The sequence below is a fragment of the Protopterus annectens genome, chromosome 2.part2, assembly GCF_019279795.1.
Source record: "Protopterus annectens isolate FY-2018-M chromosome 2.part2, PAN1.0, whole genome shotgun sequence".
NCBI classification, from domain to species: domain Eukaryota; kingdom Metazoa; phylum Chordata; order Ceratodontiformes; family Protopteridae; genus Protopterus; species Protopterus annectens.
Window position 1 is genome coordinate 409,974,472 of NC_056730.1, and position 27,019 is coordinate 410,001,490.

Consider the following 27,019-nt stretch of genomic DNA (forward strand, 5'->3'; position numbering starts at 1 on the left):
TGTTTATGGCAGGGGACCACCAGATTGGCTTCCTTTTTTTGCAGGATAGCGTCTTGGTTCTGTTCTGAAAACAGAGACATTCTAATAAGAGTCTCAGAATAAGAGCACCCCCACACGGAGATTCAGAAAGAGAGCTCTCCTCTTAGTCTGAATCAGAAAACTGAAGAGAAAACCTTGAATCTGTCCCTGCATTTTCCTGTTGAGATTCAGAATCTTGAAACCTTTCAAGAAAGGAGGCATCCCTCTTTCATTCACTGTAAACTACTCTACAAGAAGGATCAATAGTCTGAATCAAACCCTGAACCAGTCCTAGTAAACTAATCTCATCCAAAGAAATTTGAAAAGGCGTAGATACATATTTGGTTTTCTGTTTCTTTTTGACAGGGAAAAATGGAGCAAACTGTTTTACTAATGGCAACTGCTGCTTCCCCAGGTATGGGCACAGCATTCTGACAACAGGGAAACCTTCCCTGTTCCCTCTCCCAAGGCTGACAAGAGTGGTTTTCCCTTGCCCACTGAGGGGACCCCAACAGCCATCGAGGATGTGGCTAACCCCTGGTTCATCGTGGCTGTAGGTGCTACATCATAGGGATGTAGAGTAAAAGAGGAGTGGAGTGGAGTGGTCTGAGGTACAACAAATGGCCACAGCAGAGTCAACCACCTGCAGCTGAGACAAATTTATAGTCTGCTGTGGAGCAAAGGCTGTGTGCTTAACTTTTTCTTTTTGTGTGTGGAAGAAGGACTGACCATGGGAATGACAATCTGTTCCACGGTCAAGGTAAAAATGATCCCTCTCTCTTAGGGAAAACAAGCAATAATGTCAGTAAAACTACCAGTCCACAAAAGTAAATTTTTTTTTAATAAGAAAAAAAACAGTAAAAGCACTTTCAAACAATGCGACAGCCCTTCAAACTTAAAACAAACACAATTTCTCCACAGAAAACAGTTTATCAGTTAGACAGCACCACTTTTAAACTGACAGAAACAAACAGTGCTTCATTTAAAAATACATTACAGTTTTAAGACAATCTGTTAAAACATAACACTCATTGTTTTAAAATAACTTTCCTGAAGAGTAAAGTAATAAAATATCAATATAAAAAAATTGATGTTTTTTCCCCCCAAAGGGAACTTATCTACCCAGCTAAGGAAGGCACAAGCCAACTGACAATCAATACAAGCCTCAGAGGAGTGTACTCTTTTGGTGACAGTACAGATCTGAAGGGCTTCACACCCAAACATGCTGTTTGACAGTTTGGGCACATGGAAGGTGCCCTGAAGCTTTGGAAGCTGGATGTCTGTTATAGCCTTGTAGGATATAGCCCATATAACTAAGGCTACTATAGCAGTGTTCAATATGAAGAGCATCCCTTTTCTCTTTTCTTCCATGAGGAGGAAGTGGGAAAGGTAAAAGCAAAAATTAACACCAGAGCAAATTCCAGCAAATTTTCAGTTCATAGAAAAACAGGAGAAGCCACCTTTTTTTTTTACTTTTACTTTTCTGGGAGACTCACTGAAAAAGTACCATCCGAAGGCATAACGATAACAGTAGTGGTATTTCACCAACCCAAGGCAGGCACAATTTCCTGGCTAAGTGTCTACTACACAGCCAGAAAAGGGACCATCATCTGTCAGTCCACCCCAAACAGAGACCAAGAAGAGTGGTCCTCCTTGCCCATGGAGGTCAACCTTGCAGCCACAGAGGAAATGTCTATCCCCAGTCCTTAGTAGCTGTAGGTGCTACACATCAGAGGGAACAGGGAGAAACAAAATCCAGACACAGCAGAGTCGCTCATCATAGGTCCATAGGTTGGTACTAGGCTATCAGCCCTATGGCCTATACAAGCCTAGCCATAACAATTCTCTGGCTATTTCTTCCCACACTATTTACTTCCCTGGACCCCTGTCTAGCAGGGCGACTGACGTGATCCCCGGAGTGAATTTCCTTTCTCCCATCCAATCGTCAAGGTTCCTTTTGAAAAGGGCCAAAGAGGCACTCTGCTTGACATGTATGGGCAATCTATTCCAGAGTCTGGGGAGTCTCTGGGTCAGGCAGAAGGCATAATTAAACCAGCCTGACACCAAGAGACTCCCCAACTACTTTCTTTTTCTTTTTGTAGACAGGAGAAGGAGAACAAAGGAGACCAGCAACCGCATGGAATCAGGCAGGAAGCAGGCAATGACTGTGGGTAGTGGAACCTGAAAGAGTCAGTAAAACTTAAAAACAGTGAAAAATGCGATTTTGAGGTAAGTAAACTACAAACAAATTGCCCAGTTTTGTGCCCAACACCAAAACCCTAAACAAACATGAAGGAAACTAAGCCAATATTTTTTCTACACAGCTTGTTCACACAAGCTTTCATACTGTAAATAATCCCCCTGATAAGGAATGACAGATCAAAATATAGTAGCTTCCTACCTAAAAAAATAAAAATTTCTCAAGAAAAAAATGCTCCTCAGAAAAACAACATGGAAGTTTTCCCAAAAGGGGAATTGTATGTCCAGACATAAAGGATTGCTAGCTGACTGACAGTTCCACAAAACCCACTGAAGGACTGCACTTAGGCAGTATCACACCTCTGAAGCGTTTGGCTCAGTGTCTATATGGAGCTCCGTTTGAGCTCCTGATAGTTACAGCATGTGGAGGATGCCCTTAAGTTTTGAAAAGCTGGCCAGATGGCAGGGAATGGGACCCAAATATCTTAAACTACTGCAACACTGATCTAATGTTGAATGTCTTGAGACAATGACTGAATCTAAAAAGGCAATAATGACGGGCAAGATATTCGTTCTATGATGCAAAGAAAGAGTTGAAACTTCCTGAACAAAGAAGCAAAATTAATACTTACTGGTACAGACTCAGCTGGTTAAAGGCCCAGATGAAATACAGTGCAGCTATGAAGGTGCTAAGGCATGGGACAGGAAACCTTCAAAGACAAGAATCAAACACAGCAGTCCCCAGAAGGAACACAATGACTTATGGCACGTAGTATGTACACCCTGATATAAAGCTGGAAGGGGAGGATTCTTTTACAGTACTCAAAATTTCAGCCAAAATAAAGAAATCCAGCACAACTCAGAAGAAAAACTACACATAAGGAATCACACTTTAAAAATGGGGTTAGGGTGAATGGCTTAAAAGTAACATTATAATGAGAAATCACAGTTTGAAAAATGGGTTGGGGAGGATGGCTCAGAAGTAACATGAGGATTTTTTTTCTCTTCCTCTCACCCTTCAAAAACAGTAATGGATCCATCGAACTGCCTTTTCAAAAAGGCAATGATTACAATAACTGTACAAGTGTTTAATAATGACTACAAAATTTAGTGAAATACTGGTTAGACAGGAAATGCATCTTATTTTTTAACTGAGGTGGTAAGGTGTATGAAGACCCCTGACATGCTATCAGTCTATACTGCGTTTCTCACAGACTGGTTCACTACACTTATCCAAAAGATTTAGCGTAGCTGTAACCTGTAACATGCAGTTCAATGGATTCATGCTGCTGCCTCTCAACAGTTGGATTTCATTATCACTGACAGAGTCTATATGAAGCATTCTCTTCCCTGTATCCATACGAGTTTGCCCCCCTCTGTCAAAAACATGCTGCTTAGTAAAATAGTTACTTTAAAATGCCTTGGGTAATGGAAGAAAGAGCTGAAAAGGATTAGTCTACTTACATAGCCAACAAACAAGTTAACATTTACAATTAAATAAGCCTGGCTAACACAGCAACTTGATGAAAATATATTCTCACCAAGTGTGAATAAGCATGGTTATGAAACAGTTACTTAGAAAAATCCCCCCAAAAAGTGATAAATATACAGCATCTTTTACCCGACAGTCCCTATGAAAATATGATGCAGTACAGCAACTGAAGTGAAATGTTGGCAGTTCTAATGCTCAGCTTAAATAGACATGTAAAAGAAAATGCCAGCTCTGCAAACTAAATGCAAAGCCAGTAATAATACATTACCTTGAAAGATGCTACTGCTTTATCATAAGCCTTTATCAAGGCAGTATCATCCCAAATGTCAGAATCATCACTCTAAAATAAAAATAAAAATCAATTAGTACCGTAGTACTTCAATCCTCAAACAGCTTTAACATATCAATATAAAACGTGCACAAAAACTGACACAATTCAAGTTTAAACAGCTGTCACACTGTTGGGAGTGTTTAGTCAATTACTAAGCAGTGACAAAGCCCCCTCACAAGAGCAGAAAGGCATCCAGTGTGCGCAGTCGCTGTCAATCTATTGCATGACTTAAGAGGGTGCAGAATGTGTTATTCATCTTTCAGCAAAATACAGTTTAAAAGCAGATGCTGACACATGTACAGGACACACTACCCACAAAATTTGACACAAGTGAAGTTTAGGTAGTATTAATCATTCACAAAGAAAATGACACGTTCGTTTTCATATAGGTTCATAGGTGTGTTCTAGGATAATGGCCCTGGAGACTTTACAAGCCTAGCCCATAGGATTATCCTGGCATCGTGCCACTCGACCTTAGCTCCCAGTGGTTCTGTTGAGTAGAGCCACTGGAGTGATCCCCAGGGTAAATTTTCTATTTCCCACCCACTCATCAAGATTTCTCTTGAAGTGGGCCAGTGAGATGGTCTGTTTGACATGTATGGGAAGTCTAATCCATAGAATGGCCAGTCTCTGGGTTATGAACCTGTCCCTCCAGCACATTCTGTTGATTGTGGTAATGACGTTGAGGTCTCTGGAGCATTTAGTGAGGACAGACTGGATTTCTTTAGATGTAGCATTTCTAACAGAGCTGTGCCAGACATGGCTTTTTAAGTCAAGCAGAGATCACCTCTAAGTAGACAATATGAGAATAGTTGGGAGTTTTTTGAGTCCGCCCATATAGGACAAGTGTTTAAGGCTTAAGATCCTCTTTGTGAGGTACTTTTGCAGCCTCTCCAGTTGTTGCAGTTGTCTAAGTGAGGTACATGCCAAATGGGGCATTGTACTCAATGTTTGGCCTAATGAGGGAAGAGTAGAGGGAGACAATGACCTCTTTCTTCCTGGATGCAAAACCCTTAGTAATGAGATGTGCCACATAGAGGGACTTTCTGGCCACAGTGGCAATGTGGTGGTCAAAGGCGAGGCTGCTTTCAACCTGTGTCCCCAGATCTTTCAGAACGCCTTCTGTGTTCAGTGGACTACCATCAATGTGGTAAGTCATGGGAACCGGGTTATTCCCAAAGGGGATGACGACACATTTTTTGGCATCGGGCTTAAGGCCATGGTTCTGACACCAGTCGTCGGTCTCAGTGGGACCTTTCTGTAGGAGGTCGACATCACTTGGGGAGTATAATAATAGCTCCCAACTTGCAATCATCTGCCAATGTTGTCAGCCAGAGTCCCTTCGTGTTGGCCTGGACTTCAGAGAAGTAGATACCAGGACCTAAACCTGTGGTACCCCGTTCGTGACTGGTCGGCAGTCTGACTTGGTGTCAGCTACTTTCACACTGTAGGTTGCAACCCACCTGGTGATATAGGGGTTGATGCCAAGCTTAGTGAGTTTTTCTATGATTCCGGAGTGGGGAATGGTATCAAAGGCCTTGGCCAGATCAAGGCAGGCTGTATGAACCACCCTGCCTTCATCCACAGCTCTGGTGACTGACTCAAAGAAGTCGACCAAGTTGAGCAGGCATGATCTATCCTTCACAAAAACAAACTGTGTGGGATCCAGAGTTTGGAGATTCCCTATATCTTTGTTTATTAGGTGCATGATGATGTGTTCCATAGCTTTGCATATCAGACTACTCAGGCTAATTAGGCGATAGTTCCCAGGGTCTGTAATCACTCCTCCTTTGTGGAGAGGGAAGACTGTAGCAGTGCACCATTTGGTAGGGACAAAGCCTGAGGTGAGGCTGTGACTGAACAGGACACACAGATGAGGCTCCAGTTCACTCTGTAGTTCATGTAGAACACAGCCAGGGATACTGTCAGGTCCTACAGACACAGCAGAGTTGCTTATCATAGGTTGGTACTAGGCTATCAGCTATCTAGGCTATTGGTCTTGGATAGTGCTATTTTAACCTGTTCAGCAGTAATACTAGGTGCCTGGGAATCTACTGGTATTGTGATTGATCCTCTGTGGGGGGGAGGGGTAAAGTTGACACTAAATCTGTTGGCCAGTATATTGGCAATATCTGTTGGCTTGGTACAGCAGGTACCACTGTGCAGCAGCTCAGAGCAAATCTGGGTACTGAAGTGGAGATTCTTTACATAACTATAGAAGGCCTTGTGGTTGTCTTTACTACCTGCTGCAATTCTGTTTTCATAGCTAGCTTTAGAGGATTTTATAAGGGATCTCAACTTTTTGTTGAGGCTGACAAGGAAGTTTTTCCAGTTTTGGGACTTCACCTTACTCCGCACCAGTTTCCTCCTTCTGTTGTAGATATACAACTCAACATACTGAAGTAGAATCGTGAGAGGCAGTAGTAACCTAACTGGCTTACTTTCCATATGAAAGAAAAAAAAATCATACCCAGCATTTTTTTCTTTAGCAGTATACCCCAGCATTACTGAATGTTGGTTACAGGATCTGATAATGCAGACATGTGGTGTAAGCCTGGTTTAAAAGTTAGTTATATGCGATAGGTGTTGGAGAAGGAAAATAAATGAGATTGCAAAGGGCTGAAGAGGGAAACTGACAATTCAGTTGGTGAGTAAATGAAGACTGAAAAATTATAAAGGCTGATTGGTGGCCCATGTGACCAGTCATAAATGGGGGTGGTATCAAGATGTAGTATATCCAAATGTAATCTTAAGAATGGGTGGTCAGAAACCTAGGACAAGAAGGGAGAAATGGAAAGCCATGTTAAAATAACTTGCCACGAGAATAAGAGGAACAGCAGATTTCTCTCTTATTTTATTCTCCTTTGTTTTCACTCCCTCCTGCCCCCCTCCATTCTTACATGCTTTTGCAGCATGTTTTGGCACTAGAAGGAAAGATAAGGTAGTGAAAATAATATGTAGTTAATTGATGCAATCATAAATGAAGTTAGGAGACAAGGGAAGCAGAGAAGCCATGGGAATCCAAAGTAGACAGCTTTCTACACAACCAAAGGGTAACAGAGGGAAAGGTGAGGCAATCAAAACCCCACGAGTCAGAGAACAAGAAATGCATAACCAAGTAGGTAATGGGATGACTAACAGGGATAGGGCTATAAACAGCTCAAATGCAATGCAGCAACTGCTAAAAAAGAGAGAGGAAAGGAAGAGCTGGAAAATGAAGACTCTTACAGGTCTCTTTTAAAAGAAGCATAATCATAAATATGTATATAAGACTGGCGGGGTTATAGTATGCTATATAGAAAAAGGGTAGGGAAAATCAGGAGCATCATTATACCTACTAGGGGTGATGAAAAACACACAAGGAAACAAAGGACAGTGCATGAGGAGGAGTTTCTTGCATTGCTGTATCCAGGACTGTTAGAAAGCTTCTGAGCGGTGCCAGAGCCTGCTCTTCAATTTTTCCCTTAGATCTACTAGCTCTCTCCTCTCCTGCACTTGTAATACTAGCTTATTAGTCTAGCACTTTACCAGACTTCTTCTAGCAATTACTGTAGCACTCAAGTGCTACCAGCACTAAAAGTTCTACAAGGAAATAGATCTACTACTTGTCAATCCCCACCCCGCCAGGCATGTCTAAAGGTCAGTTCCCTGTGCTTTTTCCTCTTAACCTGGTGAACTTAGGCACCCTGACGCAATGTAGTAACTGCCTCATGTACACAGACAACCCTCTCCTCTTACATTCCAACACTCAGACTTGTGGGAGATGCACTTGTATATCCAAATTGGAAGCCATGCACTCTCCAGCAAGGACCTGAATAGCTGGTCAAGAGGAGAAGGTTAACACTTGCACCACACCACATGGAACACACAGCCCTCCAGAACACACACCAGCACTGCTTTCACATAAAAACACAAACCACACACCCACCTTGGCGGAGGCTCTCAATAAAAATCTACCCAAGCAGCAGAGCCCTCTAAGGCAGAAACGCACTCGACCACCACAACACAACACTAATCACGAGACACATAACTCTCCTAAACAGTGTGCTACTCAAAGCAAGCCCCTAAGGCAAAACAGCATGCCCAACACATTAGTCACAGGTGACTCGACAGTGAGGCACACTTATGTCCCACTCACTAGGCTGAATAAGGAGAAAGTAACAGTCAACTGCCTGTCAGGTGCCAGGATCCGACACAACGCATGCACTCAGGTCGCTCAACAACAGGTACAAATATGACTCTGTCATTGTATATGTGGGTGTGAATGACTTGAGACATACCTCCCTGGACTACATGAAAGACATGGAGGAGCTCTTAGATTATGTAGCCCAGGCAGGTATGACCCTAGCTGTGAGCAGCATCCTACCATCACCCAGAATGATACCATACTACAAGCAGAAAATGACTGATTTCAACAATTAGCAAAGTTTCTGGTATCCTTCTAAGGGGATCCAGTAACTGTCTGCCTGGGATGACATGATTGACGGACCTTGATGGTTTGCCAGAGATGGCCAGCATCTGTCACCCCTGGGCTTCTGGATACTGGCCAAGGGTCTTGCCACCCTTTAGTGCCTTTTTTAGGCGGTGTTCCAAAGACTAAATTACCACCATAACAGCTACAAACAAATGCAGTCTGAGGGTCATGTTGCTCAACGCTAAAAGTCTAAATCTTAAAATGCACTCGCTCGAGGTACTCCTTAAAATGGAGAACATTGACATTTGTCCTGTAACAGAGACCTGGTTCAAGGTAGCAGAAAGCACCCCTGCACTACCCGGCTATAACTCATTCCACACCTTTCAGCCCCAGAGCTTGGACAGAAGCTTCAGAGGTGGTGATCTCTCCATATTCATAAAGGATATGCACACCTCCAGACTGGCAGCCCAACATAATGCAGCAGAGATACTTCAGGTGCAGCTAACATTGCGTAAGACAGCAATGCAGGTCGTAGCCTGCTACAGGTCCCCAACCATGTCCCAACACTCGCACTTCACGTTCCTAAACACCCAGGAGAGTATTAGGGTCCAACCTAACACTCTCTTACTAGGTGACTTCAACTACCCCTCCATTAACTGGGTAAACTACTCATGTGCCAGTACACCTGCCCAATGTTTCCTGGAATTCATTAATTCAAATGCCCTGGACCAGCTCGTTCTTACCCCCACTAGAGGTAGCAACATCCTTGACCTGGTCATTACTAACACGGGCGACCGTTGCCCTACACCAACAGTAAGCTCCTCCCTGGTTAGATCTGACCACAAACTAATCACCTTGGAAATCCACATCCCTCCCACCCCCACTCCAGCAAAGGTAACCACCATGAAAAACTTCTCCAAAGCCAACTTTGGGATCCTAAAAACAGAGGTGGCTAACTTCACGGCACCCATGCAAATGGTGAATAGTTGTGTGACTGCAGAAACATACACCAATGTGCTGTATGAACACGTACGCAAATGCATGGATCTCACCATGCCCAACAGAACCAAGACACTTTCCTCCAAAAAAAGGAAGCCAATCTGGTGGTCCCCTGCCATAAACAAACACTACAACAGGAGGAGGAAACTGATAAGGTGAAGTCCCAAGACTGGAAAAACTCCCTCATCTCTCAACAAAAAGTTGAGATCCCTCATCAAATCCTCTAAAGCTAGGTACGAAAATAGAATTGCAGCAGATAGTAAAGACAACCACAAGGCCTTCTATAGTTATATAAAGGATCTCCATGCCAATACCCAAATTTGCTCTGAGCTACTGCACAATGGTACCTCCTATACCGAGCCAACAGATATTGCCAGTATACTGGCCGACAGATTCAGTGCCAACTTTACCCCCTTCTCCCCCCAAATGACCAATCAAAATACTAGCAGATTGCCAAGCACCCAGTATTACTGCTGCACAGGTTAAAACAGCACTGTCCAAGGCCAAGAATACAGCTTCTATGGGACCTGACAATATCCCTGGCTGTGTTCTACATGAACTACAGAGTGAACTAGCACCTCACCTGTGTGCTCTGTTAAATCACAGCCTCACCTCAGGCTTTGTCCCTGCCGAATGGCGCACTGCTACAGTTATCAATCTCCACAAAGGAGGAGCGACTATAGACCCAGGGAACTATCGCCCCATTAGCCTGATGAGTCAAAGCTATGGAACGCATCATCATGCACCTAATAAACAAGGATATAGGGAATCTCCAAACTCTGGATCCCACACAGTTTGGTTTTGTGAAGGGTAGATCATGCCTGCTCAACTTGGTCGACTTCTCTGAGTCAGTCACCAGAGCTGTGGATGAAGGCAAGGTGGTTCATACAGCCTACCTTGATCTGGCCAAGGCCTTTGATACCATTCCCCACTCAGGAATCATAGAAAAGCTCACTAAGCTTGGCATCAACCCTATATCACCAGGAGGGTTGCAAACTGGCTCACATACAGAACCCACAGTGTGAAAGCAGCTGGCTCCAAGTCAGACTGACGATTAGTCACAAGTGGAGTCCCATAGGGTTCGGTCCTGGGTCCTCTCCTGTTTGGTATCTACTTCTCTGAAGTTCAGGCCAACAAGAAGGGACTCTGACTGACAAAGTTCACAGACGATTTTAAGTTGGGAGCTATTATTAACTCCCCAAGTGATGTTGACATCCTACAGAATGGCCTCACTGTGACCAACGACTGGTGTCAAAACCATGGCCTTAAGCTCAATGCCAAAAACCCGGTTCCCATGAATTACCACACTGATGGTAGTCCACTGAACACAGAAGATGGTTATAAGAGATCTGGGAACACAGGTCTTTTGATCACTACATTGCTACCGTGATCAGAAAGTCCTTCTATGTGACACATCTCATTACTAAACGTTTTTCATCCAGAAAGAAAGAGGTCATCTTCTCCCTCTACTCTTCCCTCATTAGGTCAATCAGAGTACAATGCCCCATTTGGCCTGTACCTCACTAGACAACTGCAACAACTGGACAGGCCACAAACGTACCTCACGAAGAGGATCCTAGGCCTTAAACACTTGGCCTATATGGACAGACTAAAAAAACTCCAACTATACTCTGTCTCATATCGCCTACTTAGAGGCGATCTATGCTTGACTTACAAAGCCATGTCTGACCCAGCATTGTTAGAAATGCTACATCTAAAGAAATCTTAATCCCTCTGCACCACACGCTCCAGAGACCTCAACCACATTACCACAATTAACAGAACATGCTGGAGGGACAGGTTCATAACCCAGAGACTGCTCATGCTATGGAACAAACTCCCCATACATGTCAAGCAGAGCACCTCGTTGACCCTCTTCAAGAGAAATCTTGATGAGTGGATGGGAAACAGAAAATTCACCCCAGGGATAACACCAGTGGCTCTACTTGACAGAGGCACTGGGAAATAATGTTGGGTGGCACTACGCCAGGGTGATCCTATGGCTAGGCTTGTAAAGGCCTCAGAGCCATTAGCCTAGTACACACCTATGAATCTATGAAGTTACAGCAGTAGAGAGGATCAGCAGATGAAAGGAGGGAAGTGGGATAAGGAGAAGAGAAATGGGAATGGAGACAAAAAAGCAAAACAAAACAAAAGGGGATCCAAAAAAAGTACAGTTGTGTGCACTTATCATAACTGTAGATGTTAAGAGTGTATTCACTGTTGCAGTCATTACATATGGGTTATCTGCTTGCAGGTGGCCAGTCTGGTGCAATGAGTATTGTCCTTGGTTTGTCCTGTTTGAGCTTTAGTAGAACTTTGGAGAGGAGAGGCAGAGGGGGAAAGGCATAAACGGAGAGTTTTTCCCAGGTGAAGGACAGGGCAACCACTTTCCAAGCTTGTCTGTGGGGAGTCCTTGTGCAAAATTTTTCTAATTGGTATTTCTGAGGGGAGGCAAACAGGTCTATCTCTGGGTTCCCCCACAACATGTTGAATATCTTTGGTTCCAGTTTCCACTCGTGTGGGTCCATGAGATTTCTGCTTAGGTCATCTGCCAGTGAGTTTAGCTTGCCTGGCAGGAACTGAGTGGGCTCAAGCTCAATGCCAAGAAATGTATAGCTATCCCCTTTGGGAAAAAACATGTAACCGTGAATTACCATATAGGTGGCAGTACACTAAACTCTGAAAGTTTGATAAGAGACTTAGGGACACAGGTAGACAGCGGTCTCACCTTCGATAACCACATCGCCACAACAGTCAGGAAATCCTTCTATGTGGCACACCTCATCACTAAGGGCTTTTCATCCAGAAAAAAGGAGGTCATTGTCCCACTGTACTCATCCCTCATTAGACCCATTATAGAATACAATGCCCAGTTTGGTATGTACCTCTCAAGACATCTGCAACAACTGGAAAGGCTACAGAAATACCTCACTAAAAGAATCACAGGCCTAAAGCAGATGCCCTACGCTGACCGCCTTAAAAAACTCCAGCTATACTCTGTCGCATATCGTCTACTCAGAGGCGATCTTTGCTTAACTCATTAACCCCGACTAACGTCTTCAAGCGCCTCTGTGGTTACATCCGAGCGCGCTATGAGACGTGTGGAATTTTATGATGTTATCCCCGAGTGCCTTGTACAGGCGCAACTTACTTCTGGGTCCAATTTCAGCCCCATGTTGTGAAAACTAAGTTGAAAAAGTAACTGAACTTTGTCAGTCACCTTCTCACCTTAGCTTTCACATTGCAGTAACCATATGTTTACATTTGATATTTTTGAGTAAATCGGCTTTTTTCACACTAAGTCGATTCTGCTTGGATTCCTTGAAGCAAGTGGTGTCAGCCAATCAGGTTAGCGAAATCCAAGCAACCACTTGCATAACACCTCCATCCCCCAGACCAGTTGCCATTGTTCTTTTCGAATAAACAGGAGTCCAGCAACTAATATCCCCCTTTTGTTCCTAGCAATTGAAGAATTTACTTGTTTTGCTGCAAGATCCCTCCAGTTCCTATATCGATCTGCTCTTAGAAGAGGTCCGTGAAGTAGTGAACTATTCCAGCCGACCCGTCGGTTTTATCTTCAGGTGAGTTTGCTTTTTTTTTAAATCTTTGCAGCAGGCAATATGTAATATGGAAGGGGTGGTGTGAATTATAACAGAGCTGGATTGCTAGGTTACGTTGCGGTCTAGCTACATGTACTGCTTTTATTTGTGCGTTCCGTTGGTCTGTTACGTGTAATGTATATCTGGCTGACAGCAGCAGTCAGAAATGTGATAGATGTGTTTTAATCGCAGAAAGTTTCTGTGGTTAGAGTTCAACATATGAGACATATTCTTGCATCAAATATGTCTGTAAACATTTCATAAGCCTTTGTCTAACATAAGCATGGTATGTAAATAACTTTGGATGTCTCCTTAAAATGCTCCCTAACACCACTATCCGCTCCCTCACAACGGTGACTAGAAAATCTACCGATTGTGTTAACTTTATAAGAGCAATATAACTGTCCGTGATTTTGTGTCTTTGCGCCCTCAGTTCTTCAGCCTTCAGTTACCTACTAACCAATCGTGAAGAGCAATGTCTAGTGGTGTCACTGCGTGCTCTTAGAATATAATCTATTTTGTGTAAAACGTTTGGCACTATACTATAATGTCAGGTCACGGAGTAAGGAAATGCACAGGGCTTTTCATATGTTCGCATTCTGTCTTGAAAACCATAAAGAAATAAACTGAAAACAAGTGTAAAACTGATAATGCAAAGAGTAATTTTATCGTATTATATTTTAATTGTAATTTTGATTCTGGTAAGTTTGAAGTTTTAATGACAGGCCACCGATCAACATTCTGGATGTGATAAGGTCTCGACAAGGAATGTAGTTCACTAAGAGATCTCACACTGGGATATTTGTATAGTCCATTTTCTTAAAACTGTCTAATATAGCACCTGTAGAGATTGGAAAGGTCATACATGAGAAACACCAATCATGGTGCAGTCACATAGAAAATCCATTGATCACTAGAATGCTGCTGTAGTGTATGAGTTATGTAATAAGCTGTGGGTGTCAAGGGGAGCAAAGAAGTCTGCATACAGAGACCGGATAGAGGATTCACATACCATTACATCATAGTATATGCACTGTATTGTGTTTTGCTAGTTAACTTTTTATGCTGGCAGTGATTTTCTTGCTGACAGCAGCAGTCAGAAATCTGATGGGAACAAACTGTGCATGCAAAGAAATGCAGAAGCTAATAAGAGTGTCATATCATGCTGCTCAGGAATGGAACAGGTCTAATTAGGCAATAGAAAGCATGTTTTCTTTAATGCTAATTATGAAGGTTATATATCAACATACAGGAAGTTCTGCCAGTTTTTGTAAATGTATACGTAGCAATTCTAAGTCAAAGTCATTAGCTGATTTGATTTTGTACTCAGAGTCCCAGGAAATTTCTTCCCTTTTTGGGTGGGTGGTAAAGTGAACTGAATTTTGCCATTCATCCGTTAATGGGTCTTTGTTGGTATTTTTGTTATTAGTTTGAATTTAGGCAAATCTGTGCTAATTGGATTGCTGATGTTGTGAATGTTGCTTTTATTGGTACTGACCTATACTGGATATTGTAGGAATGTCATTATTGTTTTCTTCGGTGCTGCAGTCCTGAGTTTGTCCTCCTTTGAATAAGATTACTAGTAACTATGAACTTGTTTTCAGTTTTCCATCCATTCCCGATTGCAGTATTACCAGCTTAACATCTTACCATTTATTTTATTGTAACATAGGCTATTTATTCTTTAAGGGCAGCAGGCACTGAATTTGTAGAGGATGATGTAGATCAATTTGTAGATGTAGTCGTTTGCTAGCAGCAACCTTTTCATTAGTTACAGATTTCTGTGGAATTATTCAGATGCTTTTTCCTTCTGCAGAGAGTGAGCATAGCTGCCTCATACTACTGGATTGCAATGACAGAAGTTTGAGTGTCCTTTTATAGTTGAAATTACCTTATTTGGGCAGTTTTGTCATGATCGGTTCATATGTTTTGTTTCATTGCTTACTGGAAAAATGTTAAAAACTTTAAATTTAAAACAAACTCTAACAAGTGATGCTGTATTATACAAGGGATATAATATAACAACTCAGTCTGCCAATGGCCACGTGCATTTTCTTTGAACGTGGGTTTCAATGCCGTTTCAGTAAATGTAAGTTTCAAAAGCAGAGAAGTTGTAATGCCAAGTCTATGTTCATTCTGCGACTGCATTACTTTGTTTAGCAAATGTCTATCAGTGTTTCTGCTACAATATTTGAAATAAAACTTCTAAATTAAATCCAAGTATCCGTAATCATAGTACAGGTAAAGCAGAAAGTATTCACACTGAGAGTTTTGACCAATGTATGGCAACTGGGGAGAAATGGAGAACTAGCCAAGTAATCGGACTCTGGAATGGTTGTGTGTGTGTGTGTGTAGGGGGGGGGGGTACCTAAATTGCATGCATTCTGCTTTCATGTACATGTACAGAATTTTTGACATGAAAAGTTGGCAACCTTCCTGCTGCCACCCCTCCCCCCAAAAAAAGGTGACCACCCCTGGATTATTAAGCCTTACACACCTCACTGGCCTGCTGTCTCCTCATTGTCACCTGTGCAGCCGTTACTCTCTACATAGCGACCACCAATAGATAGTTGGCATAGCGGCAGTCCCTCCACCAGCAGAAACGCTTTGCCCAGACCTCTGTCAGACTGAAGTAATAATAATATATCTGAACTGTAGTCCATTTTTTATGTGAAAATAAAGAATGATGCAAAATGATTGCTGTATTCAGCTAGGACTGCCTTCATTCAATGTAGTGCATCTGGGGAACATTGATACTGTGACTAAATGCCAAAGCTTGCAGAGAGATCATATAGAATCCTCACCAAGCTCTACTACATATGGCATTGAACAGTACCCAGAGTCTCCACTGTGCTGCCTCTCAGTTGATTAGATATTTTCCCCCTGTTTTGGCCTGTATGTCCCAAATGGACAAAAGCAGCATATAAATGCTTGACCACACTAGCCTGAGACTTGCATCATTTTATTTAACAGGTCGCTTGGGAGAATGCTTCATTTTGGTGGTTGCACATACTAGCAAATGTTACTGAAGGGTCATTTAGTGAAAGGTCTCATTTTTGGTGATTGTGCATATACAACATTTTACTGAAGGGGTTTGCTTGGATGAATGTTTCATTCTGGTGTATGTGTATACCCGCACATACTAATCAATATGTTGCTTGGGGATATAATTCATTGGAGTATCAGGGAAGTGCTTCTCCATACATGGTCAGACCGCTGAAGTGAGCATTGGGCAAAATAGTTTATTATATCATTTTGGTGCTTGTGCATACACAACAACTGATGGAGTTACTAGGGAAAATAATTCATTATTGTGTCATGGAAAAGCTATTGCAAAATTGGAAATTCCATTTGGCAATTTTATTGTGCTGGCAGCTGCCTGTGTTACACTGATTCACTGGCTTACTGTAATTCATACCATGGTGCCATGACCTGTTCTCTGAGCTGATCTATTTGTTAGAGTATTGTGGTACAAATATGGCATAAAAAGCTCAGGCTTCAGAAATGATTATGATAACGTTTTTTTTTGTGTCCAGCTTTCAAGTGTGTACTTGAATTAACTGGGAACAAATGAAAGATTGTGAGGGCATCCCTTGTGCACAGCCCTCTTCAGGTCACCACACAGATTTTCTATTGGCGTTACGTCTGGGCTGTGGCTGGGCCATTCTAAAACTTTCATTTTCTACTAGTAAAGCCATGATTTTATGATTTGAATGTATGCTTGGGGTCACTGTCGTGGTGAAAGGTGAAATTCCTCTTCATCTTCAGCTTTCTAGCAGATGCCTGAAGGCTTTGGGACAAAAGTGACTGGTGTTCATGCTGGTGGTAGTACATACTAGGAAATGTTACTGAAGGCTTGTTCGGTGAAACGTTTTATTTAGATGCATGTATACCTGGACATACTAATGAGGATGTTGCTTGGGGAAATAATTAATTGTGTATCAGGGAAGTGCTTGTGCATACATGGTCTGACTGCTGAAGTGACCGCTGGGCAAAATAGTTTATTGTGCCATTTTGGTGCTTGTGCATACACAATGCAAACAACTGGAGGGGTTACTGGGGAAACATAGAAATTAAGTCTGAAAATTACATATGGTTACATTACTTAGAATACAGCTCAGAAATGTAATTATACTGTAATATGCCAGCATATAAGACATCAGATACACCACTGACTAATTAATAGTGTAATGTAAAATAAGCAGACAAGAAATCACTTCTGCTTGTATTATTCTATTTGTGATTAGTAGTGGCATGAGTGAGATAAAAGTTATCACTTGTTGACAACTGCCAGCATGGAGCTACCATATTTTTGTGCATTTTTCCTGACTTTGTCAGTCATGTGTGGAATTTAGGTGGGAGGAAGGGCTCAGTAATATGTAAGTGTTATACTATTTTACTGAATTACTCAGGTGTTCTCCTTACTGATAATGAGTCTGCGTTACACAACAGCTGCACAAGGTAATATAATGCATGCCTAGTCAACAGGTTATGTGCAGCAATTATCACCTTTGTCTGAGCATGCATAACTTTGCAGTACTGAAAGGAAGGCCATTATCACATTAGCAATAAGTGCAGTTACAATACAGCAGTGAGTTATTATCACTTTTCTGGTAAAAGTCTCAGCTGCTGTCACTGTTACTCACATAAGGAGAAGTCGTTATCACTTTGACGAATGCACAAGCCAGATTGTGTTATTTCTCTATTTGTAGTCATTGCAAGGCACTCCCTCCATTCTTCATCAACTAGCTATCCTCCAAAACCTCTGATTTTATTTCCTGTATACATATATATATATATATATATATATATATATATATATATATATATATATATATATATATATATATATCTGTTATACATATATCTGTTATATATATATATATATATATATATCTGTTATATATAGATATATATATATATATATATCTGTGCATATGTGTGTGTATATCGATATATATGTATGTACATAATATACTTGCACATATACACATATACACATGAATATCAGTATGGCAGTGGCCTCTCTTGGGAGATAGGGTGATGCATCTGCATACACTGCCTGTAGTTCAGGAGCATCTGAATGTGCCAAGTAATATCTCATTGTGAAGACAGTATTGATAGTTCTAACATGGGAAAAGAATAGTGCCTGTATGTTGTACTCATGTGCAGATATCAAAGTTTGTTTCAGACTTAGGTTATGGAAATTATGATTTTTTTCATATTTTTTGTAAATAACTTTGCAAGGGGACATCTGACTGTGCTAAGTAATACCTCATTTTGAAGACAGTACTGATAGTTCTAACATGGTAAAAGAATGGTGTCTGTATGTTGTACTCATGTGCAGATATCAAAGTTTGTTTCAGACTTGGGTTATGGAAATTATGATTTTTTTTCATATTTTGGTAGATAACTTTACAAGGGAGCATCAGAATATGCCAAGTAATACCTCATTTTGAAGACAGTATTGCTGGTTCCAACATGGTAACAGAATTGTGCCTGTATGTTGGACACATGTGCAGATATCAAAGTTTGTTTGGAATTAGGTTATGGAAATTATTTATTTTCATATTTTGGTAAATAACTTTGCAAGGGAGCATGTCAGTGTGCCAAGTAATACCTCATTTTGAAGACAGTGTTACTCATTACAATATGGTGAAAGAACTGTGTCTGTGCACTTTACACATGTACAGATATCACAGTTTGTTTAGTCTTGTACGATTATGAAAATTATATATTTACAATACTTTTCATTATTATGCCCATATTTTTGCAAGGGAGCATGGTGATCACACAAATCATGCATCATTTTGAAGCTGACATTCAGATGCACAACTTCTACACTGATATGTAGGCTCTGTCTGTTACAGGTGATGAGATATTATGCTTTGTTTATTTATCAATTATGAAAAATAATATATTAATCATATTTCTGTGAATATCTCAAGAAAGGAACATCACACAGTAATGGTTAAGGTATCATTTTAAAGTTGGCATTTATACTAACAAATTACATTAAAATTGTATGGGTCTGCATGGTACATTGACCAATATATTATGCTTTGTTTTTCCAAAAAGGTAAAAAATATGCACAATATCAGCATTCCTTGCCAAATATTTAATAATGACTTTGATATACACTATCAACATTTACACTGTTGGAAAGGTCAGTGTCTGCTGAACAACTTTCGCGTTTACATTTTTAGTCTAGCTCTTATAGTTAAAGAGTTATGAACATTTGTTTTCTGTATGGTATTACAAATGGATTTTCTGAAAATGAGCTCAGGCTGCACTGTTGTTCCTATGGTGGAATTAAGCAGGCAGCTTTTCCTGAGCTGCTCCGGAGTGAATGAGTTAACATACAAGGCCATGTCAAACCCAGAGCTGTTGGACATGCTACACTTAAAGAAATCCCAATCCCTCAGAGCCACACGCTCCAGGGATCTAAACCTTATCACAATAAACAAAACATGATGGAGGGATAGGTTCCTGACCCAGAGACTCCTCAGACTCGAATAGATTGCCCATACATGTCAAGCAGAGTGCCTCTTTGGCCCTCTTCAAAAGGAACCTTGACGACTGGATGGGAGAAAGGAAATTCACCCCGGGGATCACGTCAGTCGCCCTGCTAGACAGGGGTCCAGGGAAGTAAATAGTGTGGGAAGAAATAGCCAGGGAATTGTTATGGCTAGGCTTGTATAGGCCCTAGGGCTGATAGCCTAGTACCAACCTATGACCCTATGGCAGGAATTGAGCCTGCAGGTGCACTTGGTAGACTCAAGGCTATGTTCCACAGAGCCATAGCTAGTCTGCAGAGGGGGTATGAGTGGCTCTCCCCTGCTTGTTTATGTACCACATAACAGTGGTGTTGTCTGTTTTTACCAATAATTGTCCTAGAAGGATGTGGTCCTTGAAGGCTGTCAGAGCATTCTGTACAGCTAACATTTCTTTTTGATTGATATGCAGGTGCATTTCACTCTGGTTCCATTTGCCTTGAATACTCTGCCCTGCCAAGTGAGCCCCTCATGCATAGTCTGATGCATCTGTCGTTAGGGTTTGGGCAGCAGGGGGTAGAGTGAATGGCAGTCCCTTGTTGAGGTAGCAGGCCTCTGCTCACCAAAGGAATTCTGTCTTTATACAAGGGATGATAGGAATCACTGATTCCAGGTCCTGAGAATGTTGACACCATAGGCTTTTTAGATACCATTGTAGTTTCCTCATATGCAGTCTTGCATATGGAATTAGTAGGATGCAAGAGGCCATGAACCCCAGAGCTTGCAGTTTGCTGGGTCTTTGTGGCCAGTAATTTGAAGTAGGCTGTCAGATAAACTTGTTACTCTGGCGTGAGGTAGGCCATCTGGGAAGTCGTGTTCAAGCTTGCTCCCAGGAATGCAATTTTTTGGCAGGGTACTAGATGAGATTTCTTTTCGTTTATGGTGTACCCCAGTGAGGTTAGCAGTTTTTTTTACAAATGCCAGACGATTTAATAGTATGTCCTGGCTTTCTGCCTGAATTAGACAATCGTCCAGGTATGGGTATATTTGAATATTTCTTTGCCTGAAAAATGCAATGACTGGAGCTAGGCATTTTGTGAATACCCTGGGCGCAGTAGATAAGCCAAAGGGCAGTGCAGAGAACTGATAGTGCATGTAGCCTGCTCTGAAGTGTAGGTATTTTCTGCAATAATCCCTTACTGGGATGTGCAGGTAAGCTTCCTTTAAATCCAACGTTGCCAACCAGGAACTTTTGCCTAGCATGGGAAGCAGTAATGTTAAAGTTAAAGACCAAAAGCAATAACTACAAAAGTTGCAGATTATGTTAAAATGTATACTGCAGGAAAAAAGAGGAGTAAGGAAAGGCTCTGGAAAGTAAAGATAAAAATAATAAATAAATTGGTTAGAAAGACAGGTTACCAGGGAAAAGTGTGTTATGACATTAAAAGAACATCATGAATAAGCATACCATGGCCTGAAAGTTCAAGTCGTCTTTTGCAGAACTGAATTAAAATGAAAATAGTGTTTATTATGGTAGCAAATTATGTGTGAAGGAATGAAGCAGAAACATTTCAGTACTTCTTCACGATTATGTACAAGAAAGGTAAAAAGCAAAAAGTTAAAAACCAAGAGCATTCACATTAGGAAATGTTTTGCAGAAGAGGTTCAGTAAAGTACTAAATGTTGTATGAATGTTATGTATGAAATAGGTAAGCAAGTGAGAAGAAATGTTGGCTTTTGATGAAAGCTGTACACAGTACAGTTAGGAAGAAAAATGACAACCAAACAGTGCGATTTGGTTGCAAAGTTATTCGGCAATATAAGAATATGTGTAAGATATTAAGAAGTTATGATATAGAAAGCAAAACCCCAAAATCGGTTTCATTTTTTTTTTCATATACAAAGTGATGGTTAATGGATGGGTGAGTGAAAGTGTTCAAGAACAAAAAGGAGTCAAACAAGGTTTTCCAATCTATGGAATTTTATTCCCAATTGTGATAAATGCAGTAATAATAAAATGCAAGGACAAGTGACTTGAACACCTACCTACTTATGTCTTATAAAGGCCATCTAACTGTAATATCAAAATGTAAGACTTGGAAAAGGAAGTGTTGATAAGCAAAGAAGACAAACTGAAGACAATGGGACTGAATAAGAAGAAAAGTAAAAGTTTTGCAGATACAGTTAAAATAAGGGGAGTTTACCTCTTCTTTGTAGGAGGTGTGTACTTCAGAGTATTATGTTTGGGAAGCAAGACGTAAGTATGCAACAATGGAAAATGTCTCAGACACTAGGAACTTTATACGCTTAGCCATGCAACTCAGCCCAAATGCATCCCCTAGTAACATGGTAGTCTTAACTGGAGGGGGGGTATGTTTATTAGGAGGTTGCTAAAAAGTTATGCAAGGGGATATAGGTTAGGGAATATTTACTATTGGCCTCAGTCTATATGAGACATGGGGGCCAGCATGTTCCCAGATCCTCAACTACCAGGTCATATCTTAGAGATACCTTATAATAATTTGCCTGGGTAGACATTTTCCCCAAAAGGCACTATAATGCACTTCTTTGCATTAAGTTTTAATCCGTAGCTTTGGCACCAGTCACTTGTCTGTGTTAGACCCCCTTAAAGGATGTTAGTGTCATGGGGGAATTTATGAGAGCACCCAATTTGGAATAGTCTGCAAACTTGATGAGCCAATGGCCCTTAGCATTAGCCTCGACTTCCAGGTAGTAGTTGCCAAAAAGGAATGGGCCCAGCACTGAGGCCTGTGGTACTTCAATGATGACCTGCCTCTTGGTGGATGTATTCTCACCAGTTTAACTTCTTGGGTACTATCTGTGAGCCAGCTGGCAATCCAGCAACAGTGTAGGGGATTTATACCTCATTGAGTCAGGTTGTCTGCAATACCAAAGTGGGGTATTAGGGTGAATGCCTTAGCCAGGTCTGGGTAGGAAATACAGTTTTTCCTTCATCCATTACGTTGGTTACCTTCTCAAGAAGTCTACCAGGTTCAGTAGACATGACTTTCTTTTGACAGTGTCTGTTGGTTGCCAATGTCTTTGTTGATCATTTCCAACATAAGTCTTTCCATCGTTAGACTAGTCAGACTAATGGGTCTGCAGTTTCAAGGGTCAGTTGATGGTCTACCCTTGTGAAGGGGGATAACCTTTGCAGTCCTCCATTCACTTGGTACACAGCCCTGTTTTGAGACCGTAGTTGAAAATAGACTCCGGTGGTCCTGATAGGTCATGTTTCAGGCTATTTAGGAGACAACCTGGGATATTGTTGGGCCCCATTTAAGCTTCATGAGTACCAATATGATCTTTTTTCTGCTGATGGAGGAGTGGGAGGGGGTTATGCTGGTAGGGATTTCACAAGGGGTGGGGGATAAAGTCTGAGCTGAATGTCACCCAGCAGATTTATGTCACTCTGCACAGTGAAGGTGGTACCATTTACTACCAGTTCAGCACACTACTGTGTTTTACCTTTGAGGTCTCAGACACAGCTGTAGAAGGCCATGTGGTTGTATTTTAGCCTGAGAAGCTATCTTGACTTCGTAATTAGCCTTGTTGGACTTTATTAGACCTTTTAGTTTCCTGTTTAGTTTTATTAATGAGCTCTTATTATGACAGGCTCTTTCTGACTTTGGCCATGACTTTTTTCCTTTTGTTATGTACCCTGTTAAGATTAGGATTCCACAAGTGTATTTTGTTTTGGGATTGCTTCTGGTAGGTAAAGCAGCCTCTACAATGAATTCTGGCAAACTGTCACTTAATAGAAACTATTTTAAAAGCAAATGACCTCCCAACTGTAACAGGTTTTGCTAGGTTTTCCAAGCTAATTTTGAGATCAGACCTCACCAGTGAGGATGTGCTGCAGCATTCTCCCACACTGATGAGAATGATTCCTGTATGGTTGAACCTCTGGTTGAAGTGCACACTAACTGACCAAAGGCATGTGTGTTAATGAAGCCCAAGATATGTTGTGCCAGCAAGTTGATGGCAGTGTACGGATGGCAGTGTACGTTTCCCAGTCTACAGAGGGGTAGTTAAACTATCCAATGAAGATAGTGTCTGGTTGGAAACAGAGTGCCTCCAGACGATCTACATAAGAGTTGTGGGAGTCTTGAAGCAGAGGTGGTGACCTACAGCAAGCTTTGGTATGGTAATGTACTCTAAGGTGATATGAAAGAGAATGAACTCTAGGAAATCATCCTATTTGACCACCCTTGAGGTATACTTGTTGCTCAAGATACCTCCACCTTTAGTCCCTATCTGTATGGCTGATGGTCTAAATGTGTGGAAGGCAATGTAGCCTTGCACAGTCAGAGTACTTTCAGATGTCTATGCTTTCCATTGTGAGGACAGCTTGTAGGGTGTGGAGGCCCTTGTTAAAGCTTTTAACATTGAGCAGTAACACCTTCAGGTTCCTTTGGGTTTTATTTGCTATGGAGAATGGCAATAGACATCCCTCTGCACAAAGATGGGCCATCTACAGACCCTGGAAACTACAAACCAACAAGTCTCACTAGTCTTATATATACAGCCACAGAAATAATATCATGAAGATAATCAATACAGATATAGTAAACCTCCAGAAACTGGACCAAGCCAGTTTGATTTCATCAAGGGTAGATTATGCCTACTCAACCTGGTGGACTTCTTGAGAAGGTAACCAAAGCAATGGAGGAGGGAAAAATGGTTCACACTGCCTACCTTGACCTGGCCAAGGATTATGACACAATACCCCAATCAAGCATTGTTGCCAAACTCAAGAGGTTAGGTACAAACTCGTATGTCACCCGATGGATAGCCAACTGGCTCACAGACAGGACCCAAGAAGTTAGAACTGGAGAGTACACCTCTACAAGGATGCTGGTTACAAATGGAGTCCCTCAGGGATCAGTCCTTGGACTGCTCCTTTTTGACATTTACTTCTCAGAAGTCAAGGCCAATGTCAGTGGTATCTGGCTGACTAAATTTGCAGAGGACTGCAAATTAGGAGATATCACCGAATCCCATGCTAACACAAATGTTCTCCAGGAGGGGCTAACAGACAAACAACTGGTGTCAGAGCCATAGACTAAAACTAAATGGAAATTCATCCGTGATTTGGCACCTATGTCTCTAATGGACACAGGCAACCTATAAATGATTCATCTTCCAGGCCCCCCTGCTTATACTTATCAAGGATATCAGGAAATTGTCAGAGATTTGGGATGCATAGCTAGGCTTAAAAAGGCCCTTATGGTCATTATCCTGATAAACACCTATAAACCTATGTCGGTAGCTTTATCACCCTGGCATTGCCTAAAAAGGCTTTAAGGGGGTGGATAACATTTTACACAAAATATGGAAGCCCAGGAGGGTGGGGCAGGGGGAAGAGGTACAGGGCACCTTTTCCAAAGCAGCGTTGTCCTATTGACCATGTCCTCCCAGGCTGACAGACATTGAAAACCCCCTGGACTGACAGCAGAAATTAATCCAATTGTCAGAGTCAATCATTTTTTGTTCATACTGTGGCATCATCTTTGGTGAAAGTAGAACGCTGCTCAATTCAAGGCACATACCAGTATGAGACACATACCCAGAGAAGCATGCATCAGGTAATTTATGTCCACACAAACTATGACAGAATCACACTGGTACCTGTGGTGCAATGACTTGAGTGCAGGTTTAACTTGGCACATCCTGGCTCTAGATAAGCAACCAATCATAATCTTCTCCTTTTCAGTCTGGTAATTGAGGCATCTGTGTGTTGTAGAATACAGTCCACCATGACAACAGTCCTGGGAAAATTGTTTGATTGCCGTATGAACTTTGTTTTGGGGGTCTATTGGGTGTACGTTTGTGTGCAGTGTTTGGTGTTGCTTCTGGTGTATGCTTTAGAGACTGCCAAGGATGGGCACTCTTGTTTGCAGGCTTAGGAGGTCTTTGAGGTTGGGGAGATTGCTTTTTAGTGACTCAGCATAAGATGGTCTGTGTGTGTGTTACCTATTTATGGTGGTAGATGTAGTGAGTGTGTGTGTGTGTGTGTGTGTGTGTGTGTGTGTGTGTGTGTGTGTGTGTGTGTGTGTGTGTGTGTGTGTGTGTGTGTGTTCTTTTCACCTTTGTAAGCAAGATTGTTTCCTCCAAGGAAATTCTGTATGTACTCGTCCCATACAGTGTTTGTTTCTTTAAGAATTAAAAGGTTGTCGGGGAACATGAAACAATTGCTACACAGACTCAGGATGCCAATATCCACCAAGCTGGCTGTGGAGACACTTGGAAATTGCATTTCAGTGTTGTCTGGGCCTGTATTAGGGTGGGCTATTAGGGTCTGAGGACAAGAATTTACAGAGGTCTTCTAGAGTGGCCCACAGGTTTGGAGACTGAATAGTGCTAGGATAATGGTACAGGATATCTATCGGACGCACATGCTAGTTGCTCTAAGCTTGACATAGCAATTTTTCACTAAACTGCAGGTTACAGACCAACTACTAGTACTAGGAAGTCCCTTTATGTTACGGAATGAAAGTGCTAAGTGTGTGGTTTAAGTGGACTGTTTAATTAAAGTTTATTTATTTAATTTATTGTTTTTAGATCACTGTTGACTTTTGGTGGATTATTGGGCTCAACACTATTTTTTGGAACTACGGGTTGCCTGCATCACCTTGGTATTAATGGACCTTATTACTAGTTTTATAAGTTAACTTCTGTGTTTTCCAGGTCAGATAGACCAGGCCACCACCTACTGTCACTAGATGAAATATCCCAGTCCTTCAGTGTAAAAGCATAAAAAAGACTGCGTGAGAGTGTATACTACCACAAAACAACTAACAAACTAGCTAGACAAGATTGTTTCAAGTCAATCAAACAGCAAGACATTTTGAGCAAATGCAGTAATTTTAGCCCTAAATACAGATAAAAGAAATCACTTCAGAGGCTCAGGCAAGACCACCAAGCACTGCTGAGCTCTTGTGAGAATCAGCCAAGAGCCTCTCAAACATACCAAATTTATATGGGGAAACACATAAAACAAACATTAAAAGTGCTATTACAATTATGCATTTTTAGAGTTTGTACTTTAAAACTGAATTTAAGTATTACTGATTTTACCACGTAGTTTGACTGTCGTGCTAAATGCAGTTTCATGCAGAAATTAACATTTACTCCACACTGCGGAACTGCACTTTATCGTGTAAATTACTATTTTTCCTTTAACATCTGTGGATTATTTGCTGTGCCCTTGCTTTCTCTGTTATAATTTTTAGTATCTTTGACTATTACCATGGCCATTTACTGGGAGTACCTGAACTTTTGTTTAGTTTTATAACTTAACTTGGTTAGTTGGTGGCCCAGGAAGTATTTGTAAATTAAAAAGTCTTTGGTCTGCTCCCTAGTGGTGCTATCTGACCTGGGAATCACTTACTAAAATTTCAGTGTGATTTAACTATCTGCCAGAGGTAGCTTGTTTGCTTACAGATT

At 41.4% G+C, this 27,019-nt stretch overlaps 1 protein-coding gene across 1 annotated transcript in view; it reads right to left on the bottom strand.

Moving 5' to 3' along the window:
• LOC122795946 (survival of motor neuron protein-like) overlaps positions 1 to 27,019 on the bottom strand; it is a 737,856-nt gene that overhangs the window by 650,401 nt on the left and 60,436 nt on the right. The window contains exon 2 of the mRNA XM_044064429.1: positions 3,978 to 4,049. Coding sequence (XP_043920364.1) covers positions 3,978 to 4,049 — 72 coding nt within the window. The remainder of the gene's footprint in view (positions 1 to 3,977; positions 4,050 to 27,019) is intronic.